Source organism: Pyxicephalus adspersus, chromosome Z, assembly GCF_032062135.1.
Source record: "Pyxicephalus adspersus chromosome Z, UCB_Pads_2.0, whole genome shotgun sequence".
NCBI classification, from domain to species: Eukaryota; Metazoa; Chordata; class Amphibia; order Anura; family Pyxicephalidae; genus Pyxicephalus; species Pyxicephalus adspersus.
In genome coordinates, this window is record NC_092871.1 from 39,955,212 (window position 1) to 39,970,087 (window position 14,876).

Below are 14,876 nucleotides of genomic sequence, written 5' to 3' on the forward strand. Positions count from 1 at the left end.
AGATTTGTTCCCATTCACCTCTGGTGCTGAATGACTGAGAAAAGGGACGCTTGAGCTTTAATCAGGGTTTCCCTTTCCTCAGGCAATCACGGAGCAGAGCAATCAGCAGAGCTCTGCTATGCTAACAGCTCCGCTTTCTTGATTGCTCCCGCAGCCCTAGCAGAGCTGTGGCATGTGTTCTTGGATGCACAGCACGTGCCACAGCTCCGCTAGGGCTGCAGGAGCAATGAGGAAAGAGGAGCTGTCGAGCCCAGGTTATCTGAAATTTCCTGCTATCTATGTTCTGGGTAACCGGGGTTCTACTGTATATATTTGTCTTGTGTGCACTCAATAAAACTTACAAGCAAAATACAAACAACAAAGTACCCCATAAGTATGTTTCTCCTAAAGTGGTGCAGAGCGGGGAAACTTTAAAATGCTAGTGGAAATCCAAAAAGCTTAACTAAAGGTGTTTCCAGATCCCTTTAGCTGAGCTTAAGCTCACCATTCACTTTACAATCACTCAAGATCCAACAACTATATAAACATAATTTGGTAAACCTTTAGATGATTGGGCAGAGATTGTACAATAATGCTACGGGAACGCGTCAGATGATTTACGTCAGATAATCGTCTCGGGGCCGATATCGGACGAGAATCTGGTGTGTGTACAGATTGGAAAAGATCTTCCCAATGACAATTATTGAACTTGTGTATGTAGCCTAAGATTGTATTGTGTTTTTCATTTTAGTCGAACCCAAACCTATAAATGCTCTATCCCGCCCCCTCCAAAGCACAAACCTGTACATTAGTATAGGAGTACCATCTAGGGTCTTTCGTCATCATTACCTTGGAGCTTTGTATACCAAGATCTAATTTGATCTTTAAGCCCTTGGGCTGCTGTTATTACATTTATGTGGTGCCTTGACTTTAGGTAAGCCCACATAAGTTTTGTAGATGATTTAGGGCTTGTTTACACTTGTTCATTCCTACATGCTTCTGCAGCACACTTGCACTTTGTCAGGTTCTATTCAGTGTAAATGGCACGCCAACATATTTTACAGTGAAGTGCAAAAGCATTACACAGGGACTATATATGGTGCATTACAAAGTGTGGAACAAGGCAAATTATCAAAGTAATCAATTGTTTAGTACAACCTATGGTGGTATAGCTATGCGGGGACTTTTTAATTTCCTTGTTAAGATTAAAGTATTACAACTACTAATTATTTTTCTCCTCACCCAGACACATGGTTTCCTCTGTAGTACAGAGATGGTAGGAAATGCAATCTGGCATTAATCTGCAGTTTTTGGTTGAAGTGATCAGAAATTAGTGAAAATGAGGTGTGCAGTGTTCATGTACGCTTGGCTCATAAGTAAATTATGACCGTCCACCCTTTGCTCCTTTGTTATAATTATGTACCAACCAGGTTGCTGTGAGAATTTGCCTTGTTCAATTTAGAATTTAGGCTAGGTTAACGGGGAATATTTTCCCTGACATCCATTTTCCAGTCGGCCAGTTTCTACCAGCATGTCCTTCAGCATTTTCTTAATGGGCTGCAGAATGCAGAAAATGCAGCCTTTCAGTGTTAAAATGCCCATAATTGCTTTCTTGGAACTGTCTATAAAATGCTCCAAACATCCTCATTGAAATGAATTAAACATTTAAGTGTTTGCTAGCATTTATGGGATGTTTTTTGTCCTCTTTTTGGATGCATACACCTATCCTACATTTTGCCACATAGCTTGGTTAAAAAAAATGCTTTCATAAGGACTTTTTTTTTTTTTTTTTTTTTTTTATTTTTTTACAAAATCTGTATGTGCATTTATAAGTAACACCAGTTTAGATTCTTTAGATGGTCTTACATAAAAAAGCATGTGTTGATAATGTGTGAAGTCTGTGCTTATGAAAAACATATCTTTACATTGCCCACTCACCTTTTAAAAATAATTCCCTGGCTGTCATACTGATCCAGTGGATTTTCTAACTTAAGTGATGGATCCAGAACAAGTATGCAGATTTGGAGTCGTGTCTAATTTAGTGACATCAGTGATAACAGTCTAGCCTTTTTTTTTTTCTCCAACATCACCCTATGTTTCTCAAGCTAAGTATACTTGAAATAGATGGCAGATGAGGAAAAGGATACTGGGTGCATAATGTAATATTGTAACATTGTGATTAAAAAGAGGAAGAGGTCTTCTGCAAAGAGGAAGAGGTCTTCTGCATAGATCAGAAAGCAGTTCTCAACATCAACCCTTGTCAAAGCCTTAGTGCTTTTTAAGTTGAAGGTCAGGTATTAGATATTTTCGGTATTCTGTGCTAAGTTAGTTTAGATTGCACAGATGGAAAAAGTAGGGTTTTAACAAATAAACCGGAAAAGAAAGTGTTTGCAGATAGATGTCTTGTCTTGTGTGTCCTATGCGAGGCTGTAATTTTTCAATGTTTTTTCATTTAACAGCACTACATAAACCACACTACACAACCAACATCCAAGAGCAAAGAGAAGGAGGTAGATAAGAAAGAGATTGACAAAACAAGAGAGAGGTCTCGGGAAAGGGAAAAAAAGGAAGAAAAAGAAAGAAAAGAAAGGAAAAGGGTTTGTCCATTTTCTGTTTGCTATTGTGATGTGAAGACGGAGGGTTTATTTCACAAAAGTTTAACCCAGAATCCAATATACACATTTCTAATTGGATTTATTTGTGAAAATGTGTAAATACTGTGTTAAAACATAATAGACCCCCGAGAAGAAATTATAAAATTATGCAAAAATGATTGATTTCTTTAAAATTTGGATTAAAGCTAAGAACACACATTTGAAGATGCTCGCTCAATATTCGCCTTAGGGCGGATATCGTACAAGAATCTGGCCTGTGTACAACGCTTGTCGTTCATGGATCTGTCCTGGCAGACCAATCATTCTCCCCCCTCCCATCTCTATAGAGCAGAGCGGCGCTGTATATACAGCATGCATGCATCATTTAGTCTTTTGTCGTTGGAAAAGATTGTGAAAGATCTTTTCCAATGACAATTATTGAATGTGTGTACATAGCCAAAGTCTCTTTCATTTGTCTGCTGGAGTTTCCTTTTCTCTCTGATCATGTTATAAAATGTTGACATATGTTCATATTTTTCCTTTTCATTTGGTAAACATTAAATATTGCTGGGTTTTTCGTAATAAAATAATCTTTTAGATATATATATATATTAAAAAATACTTTACAAATGTCCCAAATGTTGAAACAGGATCAATGTTCCACTTTTAAAAATGCCTAATCACGACAGGTCATTATTGCAGTAAGGGACAGACAATGTGCCTTCTGCAGTAATTTCTCTTATCCGGATGGCAGGCATTTGCGACTTCTTCTGAGCAAGTTGGGAATGATTTCCTGTGCAGGAGTTAACGTCATCCCAACCCAGCCAATGAAGATGGCTGAAGATCCACTTTAATAACTAAAAAAAAAGTATTTTTTGTTTAAAAAATTTTCATAAACTTCTTTCCTTAAGGTATATTCAGGGACACAAGTCCCACCCAACTGTGTTTTATTATGATCTTCCTGGAGTTCAGTAAGAATCAGTGCAATGTAATGATGTAAAGACTTTCTGGGTCCCTTTCTGGGACACCAAGAAAAGAATTTTGTGTTTCTTGCTTCCATTTTAGTAAATGAGTATTACTTACATTCTGCTAGGTGCCTGAGATGTACTGAAATCGAATATTCCTACCAGGGGCTAAAAAGCAAATATTAGTTTTAGGTGGGCTTGTAATTTTAAATTATTAGCACCAAAATCCCAGTACTAATTTGAAAATACACATTTCATTTTTTTGTTCTGTGCAGGATCATTCTAACAGTGACCGTGAAGTGAACCAAGACTCAAAGAGACGCAAAGAAGAAAATGGAACAAGTGAGTGTGTTTTCGCTAAAAGCTTAGTTTTGTATATGTTTAGAGTATAGTTTATTTTTAAGACTATGTATGGTGCCAGGATGGTACTGAGTGGAAAGTGCAAAGGGAAAGGATAGGGGAAGAGGGAGCCTGGGGTTGTTGGTGTACAGAGTTCTCGTTCCTTGTTATTGTCTATAACACAGGCACAGACATTCTTACTGTGGGACCTGTCCTAATGTCCTCCAGGGAGAGATGAAGAAATAACTGTTAGTAATGCAGGAGTCTGCCAGTTGTGACATTTTGTGTGCCAGGCTAGGCATTTCCAACCATAACCCCCCAGTTTCTCTGCAACTTGTCCATTTTCACTTGGCCTGATGTGGTGGCTTCCAAATTAATAAGGGTCCCTGTCTTTGTTACATAATTTCTTGTAGTTTACCAACCTCTGAGAGATTAACTTGTTGGGACACCTGCTAAGATTCATACATTTTTTTGCCGCTAGCAAACATAAATGTTCGAGTTTAGACAGAGATCTAGTGGTGCTAGATACTGGCAAAGAAAAGGGAATTACATGGAAAAGAGCCAATAGAAAGGTTTGCCTTTGGCCTGTTAAATGATTTGCATAGGAAAAAAAAAATTTTTCTTACAAAGATTTTTGGACATGACCACAATGCATGTTACAGGGAAGCTAGAGATAAACCGCATTTAGGGCATGCCAATAAAAATTTGGAAACTGTAGATTTGATCCTAAGATCAAATGCATAGTATGCCCTATGCGATATTTTATAATGCATCTCCCTCCAGATTTCACTAATGATCAACTTACGAACCACTGACCAGCTAGTTTCCAAATATTCCAGGGTTTCTTGGTAGGGCATATCTAGGAATGTTGCCCATTTATCTACATAGGAATAATTGCTGGGTAAATCAGCGTCCCCTAATTGCAGGAACTTATATAAATCCGCAATGGATAGTCTAGTGGGCGTTTTCCCAATTAACCTTAAAATGGTAGATGGCAATGGAAAAATTGATCAGAGCGGAGGTGGGGGTATATATAATGCTTCACTTGATACGTGGGAACGGTGTATGGAGCAGTCCGAGTAAAGACCAAGGTAGAACAGCTGATGTTTACAATTTGACATCAGTATAGTAAGAGGAGCCATGCCACCAGTCCCTAATATGTCGTAGCAAATAGGAAAGATTATATTTCCTTGCCCCGCCATAAAAAAAAGAAGAAAAGGCTGTTTTTTTTTACATTTGCAATTTAGTTACATTCTGGTGTCCGAGCAGGAAGGGTAAATTTTGAAGTGGGTAAACGGGCAAAACTCACCATTTTTATAAGGTGACGTCTCCCCATCAACGAAAGCGGAAGCATCTTCCAAGTTGTCAGCTCAGTAACAATTTTTTGTATAAGGGCCTTTTAAGTCAAATGGTACATCTCCGAAATATTATGGGTCACTTTAACTCCTTAATATGTGAAATAATGGTGCTCCACTGCCAGGCCTATTTGTCTCGCCCAAGAGTTCAAAATAGAGCAATGAGAAGATTTGAGAAACATTATCTCACTTTTATGGTAGTTAATTTGAAACCTCTCATAGAATACCAAAAAAAGTAATAAGCTGAATCAAATTTTGGAGATCCCTTCTAGAATTAGGAAACAAGAAGGTCGTCAGCAAACAAAGCTGCTTTAACTTCACTATGACCCACTATAATACAAAACATTGGTTTGGAAAAAATATTGAGCCAATGGTTCAATCGCAAGGTCGAACAATATTGGACAAAGGGCAGCCCTGTCTCGTGCCTCTGAATAAAATAAAAGCACGAGACAAAGCACCCATTACATGTACTCTCGCTTACTGGGCTTGAATATAGGGCCTGAAGAAAAGTAGTGATGTGGCCACAGAATCCAATTCTAGATAGAATCATATGAAGCCAGCACCATTCCACACTGTCGAAGGCTTCTCCGCGTCAAGCGTCAAATTTGCGCTCGACGAGGAGAAGGAGTCCGACAGCCTACCATGCTCCAACACCAGAAGCAATTTTTTTTAAGATTGTACACTGTGGCTCTACCCATAACAAATCCCGACTGGGCTGGTCCCACCAGTTTCGGTATTAATTGAGACAATATCTTTACATCATGATCATCAACATCAAGTGAAATAGGTCTATAAGAATTTGGTAACAGTGTTTTTTTTTTTTTTTTTTTGCTTTTTATGTATAACTTTAATATGTGCCATATGGCCCTACTCTAAATAGACACCAGAGGCAAGAACCTCATTATAGAGAGATGTTAAAGGGGACACATTTTCCACTAGGATTTTGTAAAATTCAGAAGAAAACCCTTCAGGACCCAGGGCTTTGCCATTGGCAGAACCCTTGATACCTTTTACAACCTCTTCCTGGGTTATTTCAGCATTTAAAAAAGCCAGATCCTCCTTAGAGAGTGTTGGTAAATTTACCTTATCAAGGAAATGTTGGCTCTTAGCTAAATAAGCACCCGAAGAACAGTGTAATTGTTCATAATAAGTGGCAAAGCCCAGCAGCCAGACACTTTTAAAACACTCAGCAACTTGAATAGGTAGTTTCAAAAGCTTGTTAAAAGGCAGACCATGCGAACAAAAAAAAAACAAAAATCACAGAGAAGGGAACGAAAAAAAGAGAAGAGGTAGTGACAATCGAAACAATGTTGCAGTTAAGAAAAGAAAACTTTTCTGGACCTCCTCACCCCCCATTATGTGAACTTGAAGAAAAAATCTTAGAAATATAAGTATTAATATCATAGTAACCTTTGCACAGAGCGAAAAAAGAACAGCTTCGGCTCTTATATCTGGCGACTTAAATAGTAGATAGTATTAGGGACATGTAAACATAACTGCCAGTGTTACAACCATAGCAGCATATCATGGAGAGAGGAAAGGCCGACTGTAATAGTACAACATATCTCCTCAACAAGAAATTAGTATTAGTTCAATACTGAGCGAGTATTAGATTAGATGGACCTGGGTGGGAAGGTGGAGCACACAAGTTAGAATCAGAACATGATTGATCAAAGTTAGGAGGAAATAGAGAACAAATCTTTTACAAAATTAGCATCTTGCGGTTCCTTGAAGATTTGGACCTCTTGATCAGGTAGGAATATTTTTAATACAGCTGAGTATAGTAAGGCAAATTTTTTACTCTTGTCTATAAGCTATTTGCATATAGGAGAGAATGCTCTACGCTACTTGGTTGTTTCAGGAGAGTAGTCGGAGAAAATCTAAATCCTTAAATCTTCCATTTCGAAATTATCAAGGGAACGATATGCCTTTAAAATTTGAGTTTTGTCATGGAGATCCAAGTATTGCGTTATAATTGGACGTGGGATCGGTTTGTTCCTCTGAGGTGCACCAATTCTATAGACTCGTTCCACTTTCAAAGGGGTTTTGAGGCCAAGGGCTTTGGGCAATGCAACCGAGCAGAATTAATGTAAATCTGCTGATTTACAGACTCTGTTACTCCTATAAGTCTTAAGTTATTCCGATGGATTCGGTTCTCCATGTCAATTAACTTGTCCGAGAGGATGTTATATTGGTCCGTCGTCAACTTTTGTTGAGTCCGAGTGGTCAATAGATCATCCTCTAGGTCGCTAATTCAAAGATATCTCCTTCATGCTTAGCAAGAGATTCAGTAATAGGTTGTAGCTGAGAGGCCATGGTATCTTTAACAGTGTAAAGAAGGCTAGGCTGCAGATGTTTAGTGACTTCTTGAGCTAGCTTTTCATAATTTAAAGAGAGGAAGGGGGCGGGGGGGTGGGGGAGGAATGTGAAGAGTCAGTCTCATATTCTATGTCAGGCACAGAAGCACAATCTGACACCTTACCCTGCAAGGCCCTCTTGATTGAATGCTTTTAATAAGATTTATTATACCCTGAACAGGGAAGTAAAAGCCAACTTGTTCCTATCCAGAAACCAGAGGCATAGCAGGAAGTTTAGCAGAAGATTCTGCACCAGAGAGCCGGAGCAGTCACACTCTGCAGCCTCTCACATCGGGCGCCGGAACCGGAAGTCTACAATTAATTTTAAATGAAACAACTCGGATGCAGTTGAACTGCAGACTTTCAGCTTTAATTCAGTGAGTTGAACAAAAAGATTGCATAAAAATGTGAGGAACTAAAGTCTATTTTTTACACAATTACTTCATTTCTGGGGCTCAAAAGTAATTGGACAATTGACTCAAAGGCTATTTCATGGGCTGGTGTGGGCAATTCCTTCGTTATGTCATTATCAATTAGGCAGATAAAAGGCCTGGAGTTGATTTGGGGGGGAGGTGCTTGTATGTGGAGGATTTTGCTGTGAACAGACAACATGCGGTCAAAGGAGCTCTCCATGCAGGTGAAACAAGCCATCCTTAACCAGCAAAAACAGAAAAAAACTTATCTGAGAAATTGCTATAATATCCACCTTTACCAGAATGATGGCAAGAAAAAAGTATGGAGAAGGCGTGGAACAGCTTATGATCAAAGCATACCAAATCATCTGTAAAACATGGCGGAGGCAGTGTGATGGCTTGGGCGTGCATGGCTGCCAGTGGCACTGGGACACTAGTCTTTATCCATGTTGTGACACGGGATAGAAGCAGCCAAATGAATTCTGAGGTGTTCAGAGACATACTGTCTGCTCAAATCCAGGTAAATGCAGTCAAATTGATTGGGAGGCATTTCATAATACAGATGGACAATGACCCAAAACATACAATCAAAGCAACCCAGGGATTTATTAATGCAAAGAAGTGGAATATTCTTGAATGGCCAAGTCAGTCACCTGATCTGAACCAAATTGAGCATGCATTTCACTTGTTGAAGACTAAACTTCGGACCAAAAGGCCCACAAACAAACAGCAACTGAAAGCCGCTGCAGTAAAGGCCTGGCAGAGCATTAAAAAGGAGGAAACCCAGCATCTGGTCTGTCCATGAGTTCAAGACTACAGGCTGTCATTACCAGCAAAGGGTTTTCAACCAAGTATTAGAAATGAAATATTTTTTTTCAGCTTTTGAATTTGTCCAAATATTTTTGAGCCCCTGAAATGGAAGTGATTGTGCAAATGATTATTTCCTCAAATTTTTCTGCAATCTTTTTGTTCAACCCACAGAAATAAAGCTGAAAGTCTGCAGTTCAACTGCATCTGAGTTGTTGTAAAATTAATTGTGGTAATGTACAGAACCATAATTAGAAAAAAGTTGTCTCTGTCCAAATATTTATGGACCTAACTGTATTTCTCCTAACTTCTTGAGCCCCATTTACAATCTGCGATATACTTTATTTCCATGGTCTGGTGACCTGAAGGGTACTTGGGGGTGATGTGTGCTCATGCCTCCATGTTTAGGCTGTACCCTCCATAATTCAGTAATTTATTTAAATAAACAAAAGCTGATTAACTAGCTTTAATCATAGTCCTTCATCCATATATCTATATGGTTTCCATCTGCCAAATTTGTGGAATTAGGATATCCTGTTAGAAAGAAAGGCAGTTGTCATAAATAAATTCGTTCTTTGAAATTGGCCTCAGATTTGCAGAATAGATTGGGTTTTTAAGCATTTAAGTGAAAATATATTTTTAATTTCTTTATTTGCATGATACAGAACCTGGTATGTATCATATACAGTAATAGTGGACACCTAGTATGTAGAAAGAACCTTACATTTCATTTCTAAATATCTGCAGTGTATGTGCACAAATATAATTTATGTCTAATGCAAACTGTTATTATAGGTGGCTCGTCGAAACATAGTAAAAGTGAGAGTCCCTCAGATTCCCCACGCTCAAATGAAAAAGACCGAAACAAATCTAAATCTTCAAATAAAGACAAAGGGGAGCTCATGAAAGATAAGGTAGAAAAAAGCTCTTCCAGCAGCAAGAAGGTAAATAAACTACTCCATGTACAACTTCAACTGGATGCTGTTTTTTAAATCAGTTTTTAATATCACATTATCTTGATCACTCCAATCTGGGATTTCAGGGTTTTTCTGTTTGCTAGTGGTTCCTTGAGCAGTGTGCAGTTGTAAATTGATCTCCAACTTATGCTGACCAAGGGGTAAATTGTATGCAACTACCAATGTAAGAGTCAATTTCTGCACTGACCACTAATGTTAATGGATATCTCCATTTTCACAGTCTACATTTATTTTTACCATTCCATTAATAATTTATTTCTAGAATAATATATTGGTCTACCTTGGGTGTCAATACTTTAGATACATAAACCATCCTTAACTCTCTTATTTAAAACTTTCCACATCTGCTAATTATGCAAATGTAGTGTTGGCTGCAAATACAAACATTTTTGAAAGTGTTCCATTTTGGGATTTAAGTACAAGGTAAAAGTAGTAGCTATATTTATAATATACCATGTGAGGCTTCCTGGCCTCATGCTACTGACACTGGTATAGCAATATGAACTCATTATGCACCATAGGTAAAACAATTGTAAACAGCTACATAATGTATTTTGTTGTTTGACCTAAAGTGACCCTGTCTGCCTGTTTGTTAAAACACCACCTCTTGGCAGCTTTTGCCAGGCAGATATTTGGTCAGTTGCAAGGGTCAAAAGCTTGTTTCCCCCACCACATTCAATACAGTGTAGTGATGTGAGCTTGCAGTCAGGTTGCTGTTTTACATGTCTGGAAGTATGGAATGCCTGCAAGCGCAAGAAAACAGTGAACAGATATCCAAAAAGGAACACTGTAAATTCTATTCAAGTAAACCTGTGCTGATGGAAAAATGTATTTTTAACAGAAAAACCTTATTCGATAATTACCCTTTGTTTCCAGCATGTGAAGGTAATGGACAGGAGTTTAAGTAATTGTTGTATTCATAATTTTAAAGTTCACTTCCAGAGCAAGGTATTTTCAAAGCAATTAATGTTCTTTTATTTCTTTCTAATAGGAATCTAGACATGACAAGGAAAAATCCGAAAAGAAGGAAAAACGTGAGAGCACTGGGGGAAAGGAGGAAAAAAAACAATATCCTTTTATGTTAATGACTCTGGATGCTGCTGGGCTCACAAACTTCCATGCTTCATTGATTTTCTCAAAGTTCAATTGTTCATTAGTATGTGTGTGGGGGACATGGATCATTTCCCTTGGCTTGTACTGAAAAGGCAACATAAACTATATTTTTTTCAAGTGCACTTCTGTTTGCTGCAAATAGAACCTTTTTTCCCTTTTCTCATGGAAGTTTTTGGAACTGAGTTGCCAGGAAATTGATATAGTACTTCCAGAAAAGTATGCTTTTAAGAAATTGATTTATGTCTAACCCAAAGGATGTGTGCAACAATTCCACTTAAGTGTGTAAAGCACATACCAAAATCAATCAAACCAATTATTTTCTGCTGTGTTTGCACCAGCCCCAACCACATCTTTGATCTTTGTTCTCCTTGATTGTAAATACTTTGCATGCAAGGATGCTTGGTTTGTTTTGCACTATATTATGAAGTTGCACATTTTAAACACATGAAGGGAAGAGGTTTAGCCTTTTTGAGTTCAGTGAAATTTTCGGTAATCAAAAATGAAGATTAAAGGGTTATTCCTCCCCCAACCTCCATTCTGGCAAAGCATACTAAGAAGATAAGGCAGGAGGTTCTGTCAGATTGTTTTGCCCAATCATTTTGTTTTCCTGGCACCAGAAGGTTTCACTCTGTTTACCAGATCTAGATAATCAACTGATTCAACGGTTTGAAGTTTTAAAATATTTTATCATATACTCTTCTTATAAGAACGGCTCTTTCTACACTTTCAGAGCACTGACAGTTTACCATAGTCAATTTACAGCCCTTAGCTAATTTAATGTACAGCGCTGCGTAATATGTTGGCGCTATATAAACTTTTTTTTACTTTTTTTTTGTTACTGTTTTTTTTTTTTTTTTTTTTTTGGTAAGTTTAGTTGAACTGGATGGCAGATAAATATTTTTACTGGAGAACCTTACCTCACAATTTTTCGTTTTCAACAAGGCTGTCGTGGTTTTCCACTCTGCTCTACACCTTGGTTGAAATGAATAAGCTGCTGATAAAGCAGGAATGTAGATAGGCAGCTATCTTTATCAATGGTGCATTGTGAAATAATTGCAACACTTGGTGCAACACTTTATTTTTTTACTGTTTCCTACAAAATTAGCTTTGTGTACAATTACAAGCATTTCAAATGGTCTGTAAAGCTTTTATTGCCTCAGTCAAGAACAACCATATTGTTTCCATTGATTTGACTCTGGAGATTCAGTATAGCACTAAAAATCCTCACCCTCTTCCTGGGTGTGGGGAAGGTTTTAATTTTTTTTTTGGAAAGAAACCACTATTTTATAATTATTTATTTAGGGCTATCCACTAGAGCAGGTTAGTGTGGTCTTACTAGAGATACACCTTCTTAAATATGCAGTTCTAACCTTGTGGGCAAATTTCCTAAACATCTGTTAAGTACAAATTTCCCTCATGTGAGGCAATTATTTATTAAAATGTTTGACCATTAAACTGATTTGCTTTCTCATGGTAATCAGTTGCATTAAGGACAACTTGATCTTGATTGGTCCTGCTTGGACCTAATTAGCTGTGCTCATTGCAACCTCCAAAGGCTTCTCTAGGATACTGCTCATAAATAGGAATGAATGGAGCTACCTCTCATGTGTGCAGAATAAAGATAGCCTTCACTTGAGGTGGGTTTCTGATTAGGAGCTAAAGAGGAGAATACTCTTATGTACTATATGCTCCTCTTGAAAGTTTTGACAGTTCATTAAAAGACAACTTCACTTAAAACAAAGTTGTCTTTTTAAGTTAATTGTTATTGGACAAGCTATAGTGATTGCTTTCATCAACATGTAAGTATTATTCCCTGTGCACTTCCTTAATAGTGTTTACTTTATGCTACTGTTTATACCATATAAAAAATGTAAAATGCACTTGCTTGCTTTCCTTAATTATTGCTTTACTCATAAATCTTCTGACAAGCACAGATAATTTCTGGTTGTATCAAGGTAAGTCTTGCTATTTCAAAATGTTGGTCATGTGTGATTATTTTTCTTTTGATTTTTAACGATATTTTACTACACACCTGAAAACTGACATTTTCTGCCATTAATGGCTTTAGAGTGCATGCTGAATTCAGGGTTCTGGCATACACTTAAAACTTGCCTGTACATTGCAGAGTTATTGTGGCCAAACTGTTCTTTTCATCACCCTGGCACTGTGCAGCGAGAGCTACTGTTTTTTGCTTCCAGAAGCACACTTACCTTCTGTGTGACAGCACAATTTTTTTTCCACATACAAAAGAATTGTATGTGTAAATTGGCCTTCTGTTTGGTGGCAAGGTCTTCTTTTTTTTCTTCTCTGTCTTTGTTCGTTTTTTCTATGCTCTGTTTTTATCATATCAGTGTTCTCCCCAGCCCCTTTTAGCTGGGGGCACCACCCGGCCCTTTTCAGTAACCACCCGGCTGTTTTTGGGTAGTTACTGATGAGTTGGGTTACAATACAGGGGCTGCCACCCACCTAAAACTTCTTCCCACCCAGCTTAAAATAATTTCTGGGCTGTGCACTGCATATCATATTCTTTTTCCTGGCAGCAATCATTTACAAAGTTGCACCTGTGGGTACAACTTGTGCATGTTATATAAATTACAGGATGCACCTACAAAATGAACCGCCTGTGAATATTTGGTGATAGTCATTTTTGCTGCTTTATAAATATGTCCCTAGTGTTTTGGCAGTGACCATCTATTTTGAGTAATTTTATTTACACCTATCCAATTAGGCTCTAGAGCCAGTTCTACATTTCCAAAAAGGGATTATTACCCATAATCACAATAATCGTCCCAAACGTAAATGTTTATGTAATATAAGCAAGTAAAAAAAACTGTACTTGCAAACAAAGTTATCATGTGTCCCTTCCTCCTCTAACCTTAAGTAACCCACTCTCTCCCTACATACATTTGTAATTATCAAGATCCTGGTGTTTCCCACTGGCTGCATTTTCCTAATATTGTTTACATGCAACAGTTCCTGTACACTTAAGCCCTATAAATGTTTTTGAATTGTTTACATAAGCTGTGGCAGAATTAAATGTGCATGATTGCAAAAACACTGTAAAACCTCTTTTTTGTTCATTGTGCCATATCCTTGTTTACTGTAATTGGTCATTTGTTAGATTGTACACTTTACGGTTAAAGATTTATTGGTACCTATGCATGAACTCATTTCTCTGGTAAAAGTATCTCTTACACAGGGAGTTAGTTCTCTGTGTTCATGGAGTTGGCTGACTCATAGAGACCTATTTTCCAAACAGAAGTGATTACAAAAAGGTTTATATTTCTTTCTGATTGTTACTTTTATGTTACATTTATGAAAGAGATTTTATGAAAGAGAGACATTTATGAAATAGATTTTAGTTGTTTATTGTACTATAATTATCCTTTGGTGAATATTGATTAGAAACTTTATCCCTAATGCAACTTTTAAAAGTATTGTCAAGCACCAACTGTTGATTCATTGGGGTTAGAGAGTTTGATATAATGGTAGAAGGCCCCAACATGCACCTAGCAATACTACATCAAACTTGAATGTAGTATATGCATGTTAAATTCTGCCATAAAATTAAAATGTCTAATATGTTAGGGTAACTAAAAATTTTTAGATTTGAAGATGAGTTATCTCCAAAACAATACTTATAAAGGTAATATAAAGCCAATACTTGTCTACCTAGATTGAGCTGTTCGGTTGTGTGACTTAACACTAGCTGTTAATGCAACCACATGCCTCAGTGTGTGTAAATGCTTTCTAAATTTCTGTGTCTTTACATGCTGAATGTGGGAATAAAAAAAATAATGGTCTGGCTGATATGGGTGTTGAGAACAGCTGTTTCTTAACCACCTAGCCGTTATGCCCGACCTTCGTACGGGCAAAAAAAAATGGCTAGGATGGTTAAGCCCATATTTTTGTCACAGCCTTACCTCCATGGTCCCGCTGTGCACATCCAGCGTCGTTTTCCTATTCCAGCGTCGTCC

General features: G+C 37.6%; 1 protein-coding gene across 1 annotated transcript in view; it reads left to right on the forward strand.

Annotated features, from left to right (window-relative positions):
* Positions 1–14,876, forward strand: part of THOC2 (THO complex subunit 2) — an 83,526-nt gene that overhangs the window by 65,295 nt on the left and 3,355 nt on the right. The window contains exons 34-38 of the mRNA XM_072431292.1: positions 2,439–2,576; positions 3,814–3,880; positions 9,605–9,753; positions 10,778–10,854; positions 12,810–12,854. Of these exons, the coding sequence (XP_072287393.1) occupies positions 2,439–2,576; positions 3,814–3,880; positions 9,605–9,753; positions 10,778–10,854; positions 12,810–12,837 (459 nt within the window). The 3' untranslated portion in view covers positions 12,838–12,854. The remainder of the gene's footprint in view (positions 1–2,438; positions 2,577–3,813; positions 3,881–9,604; positions 9,754–10,777; positions 10,855–12,809; positions 12,855–14,876) is intronic.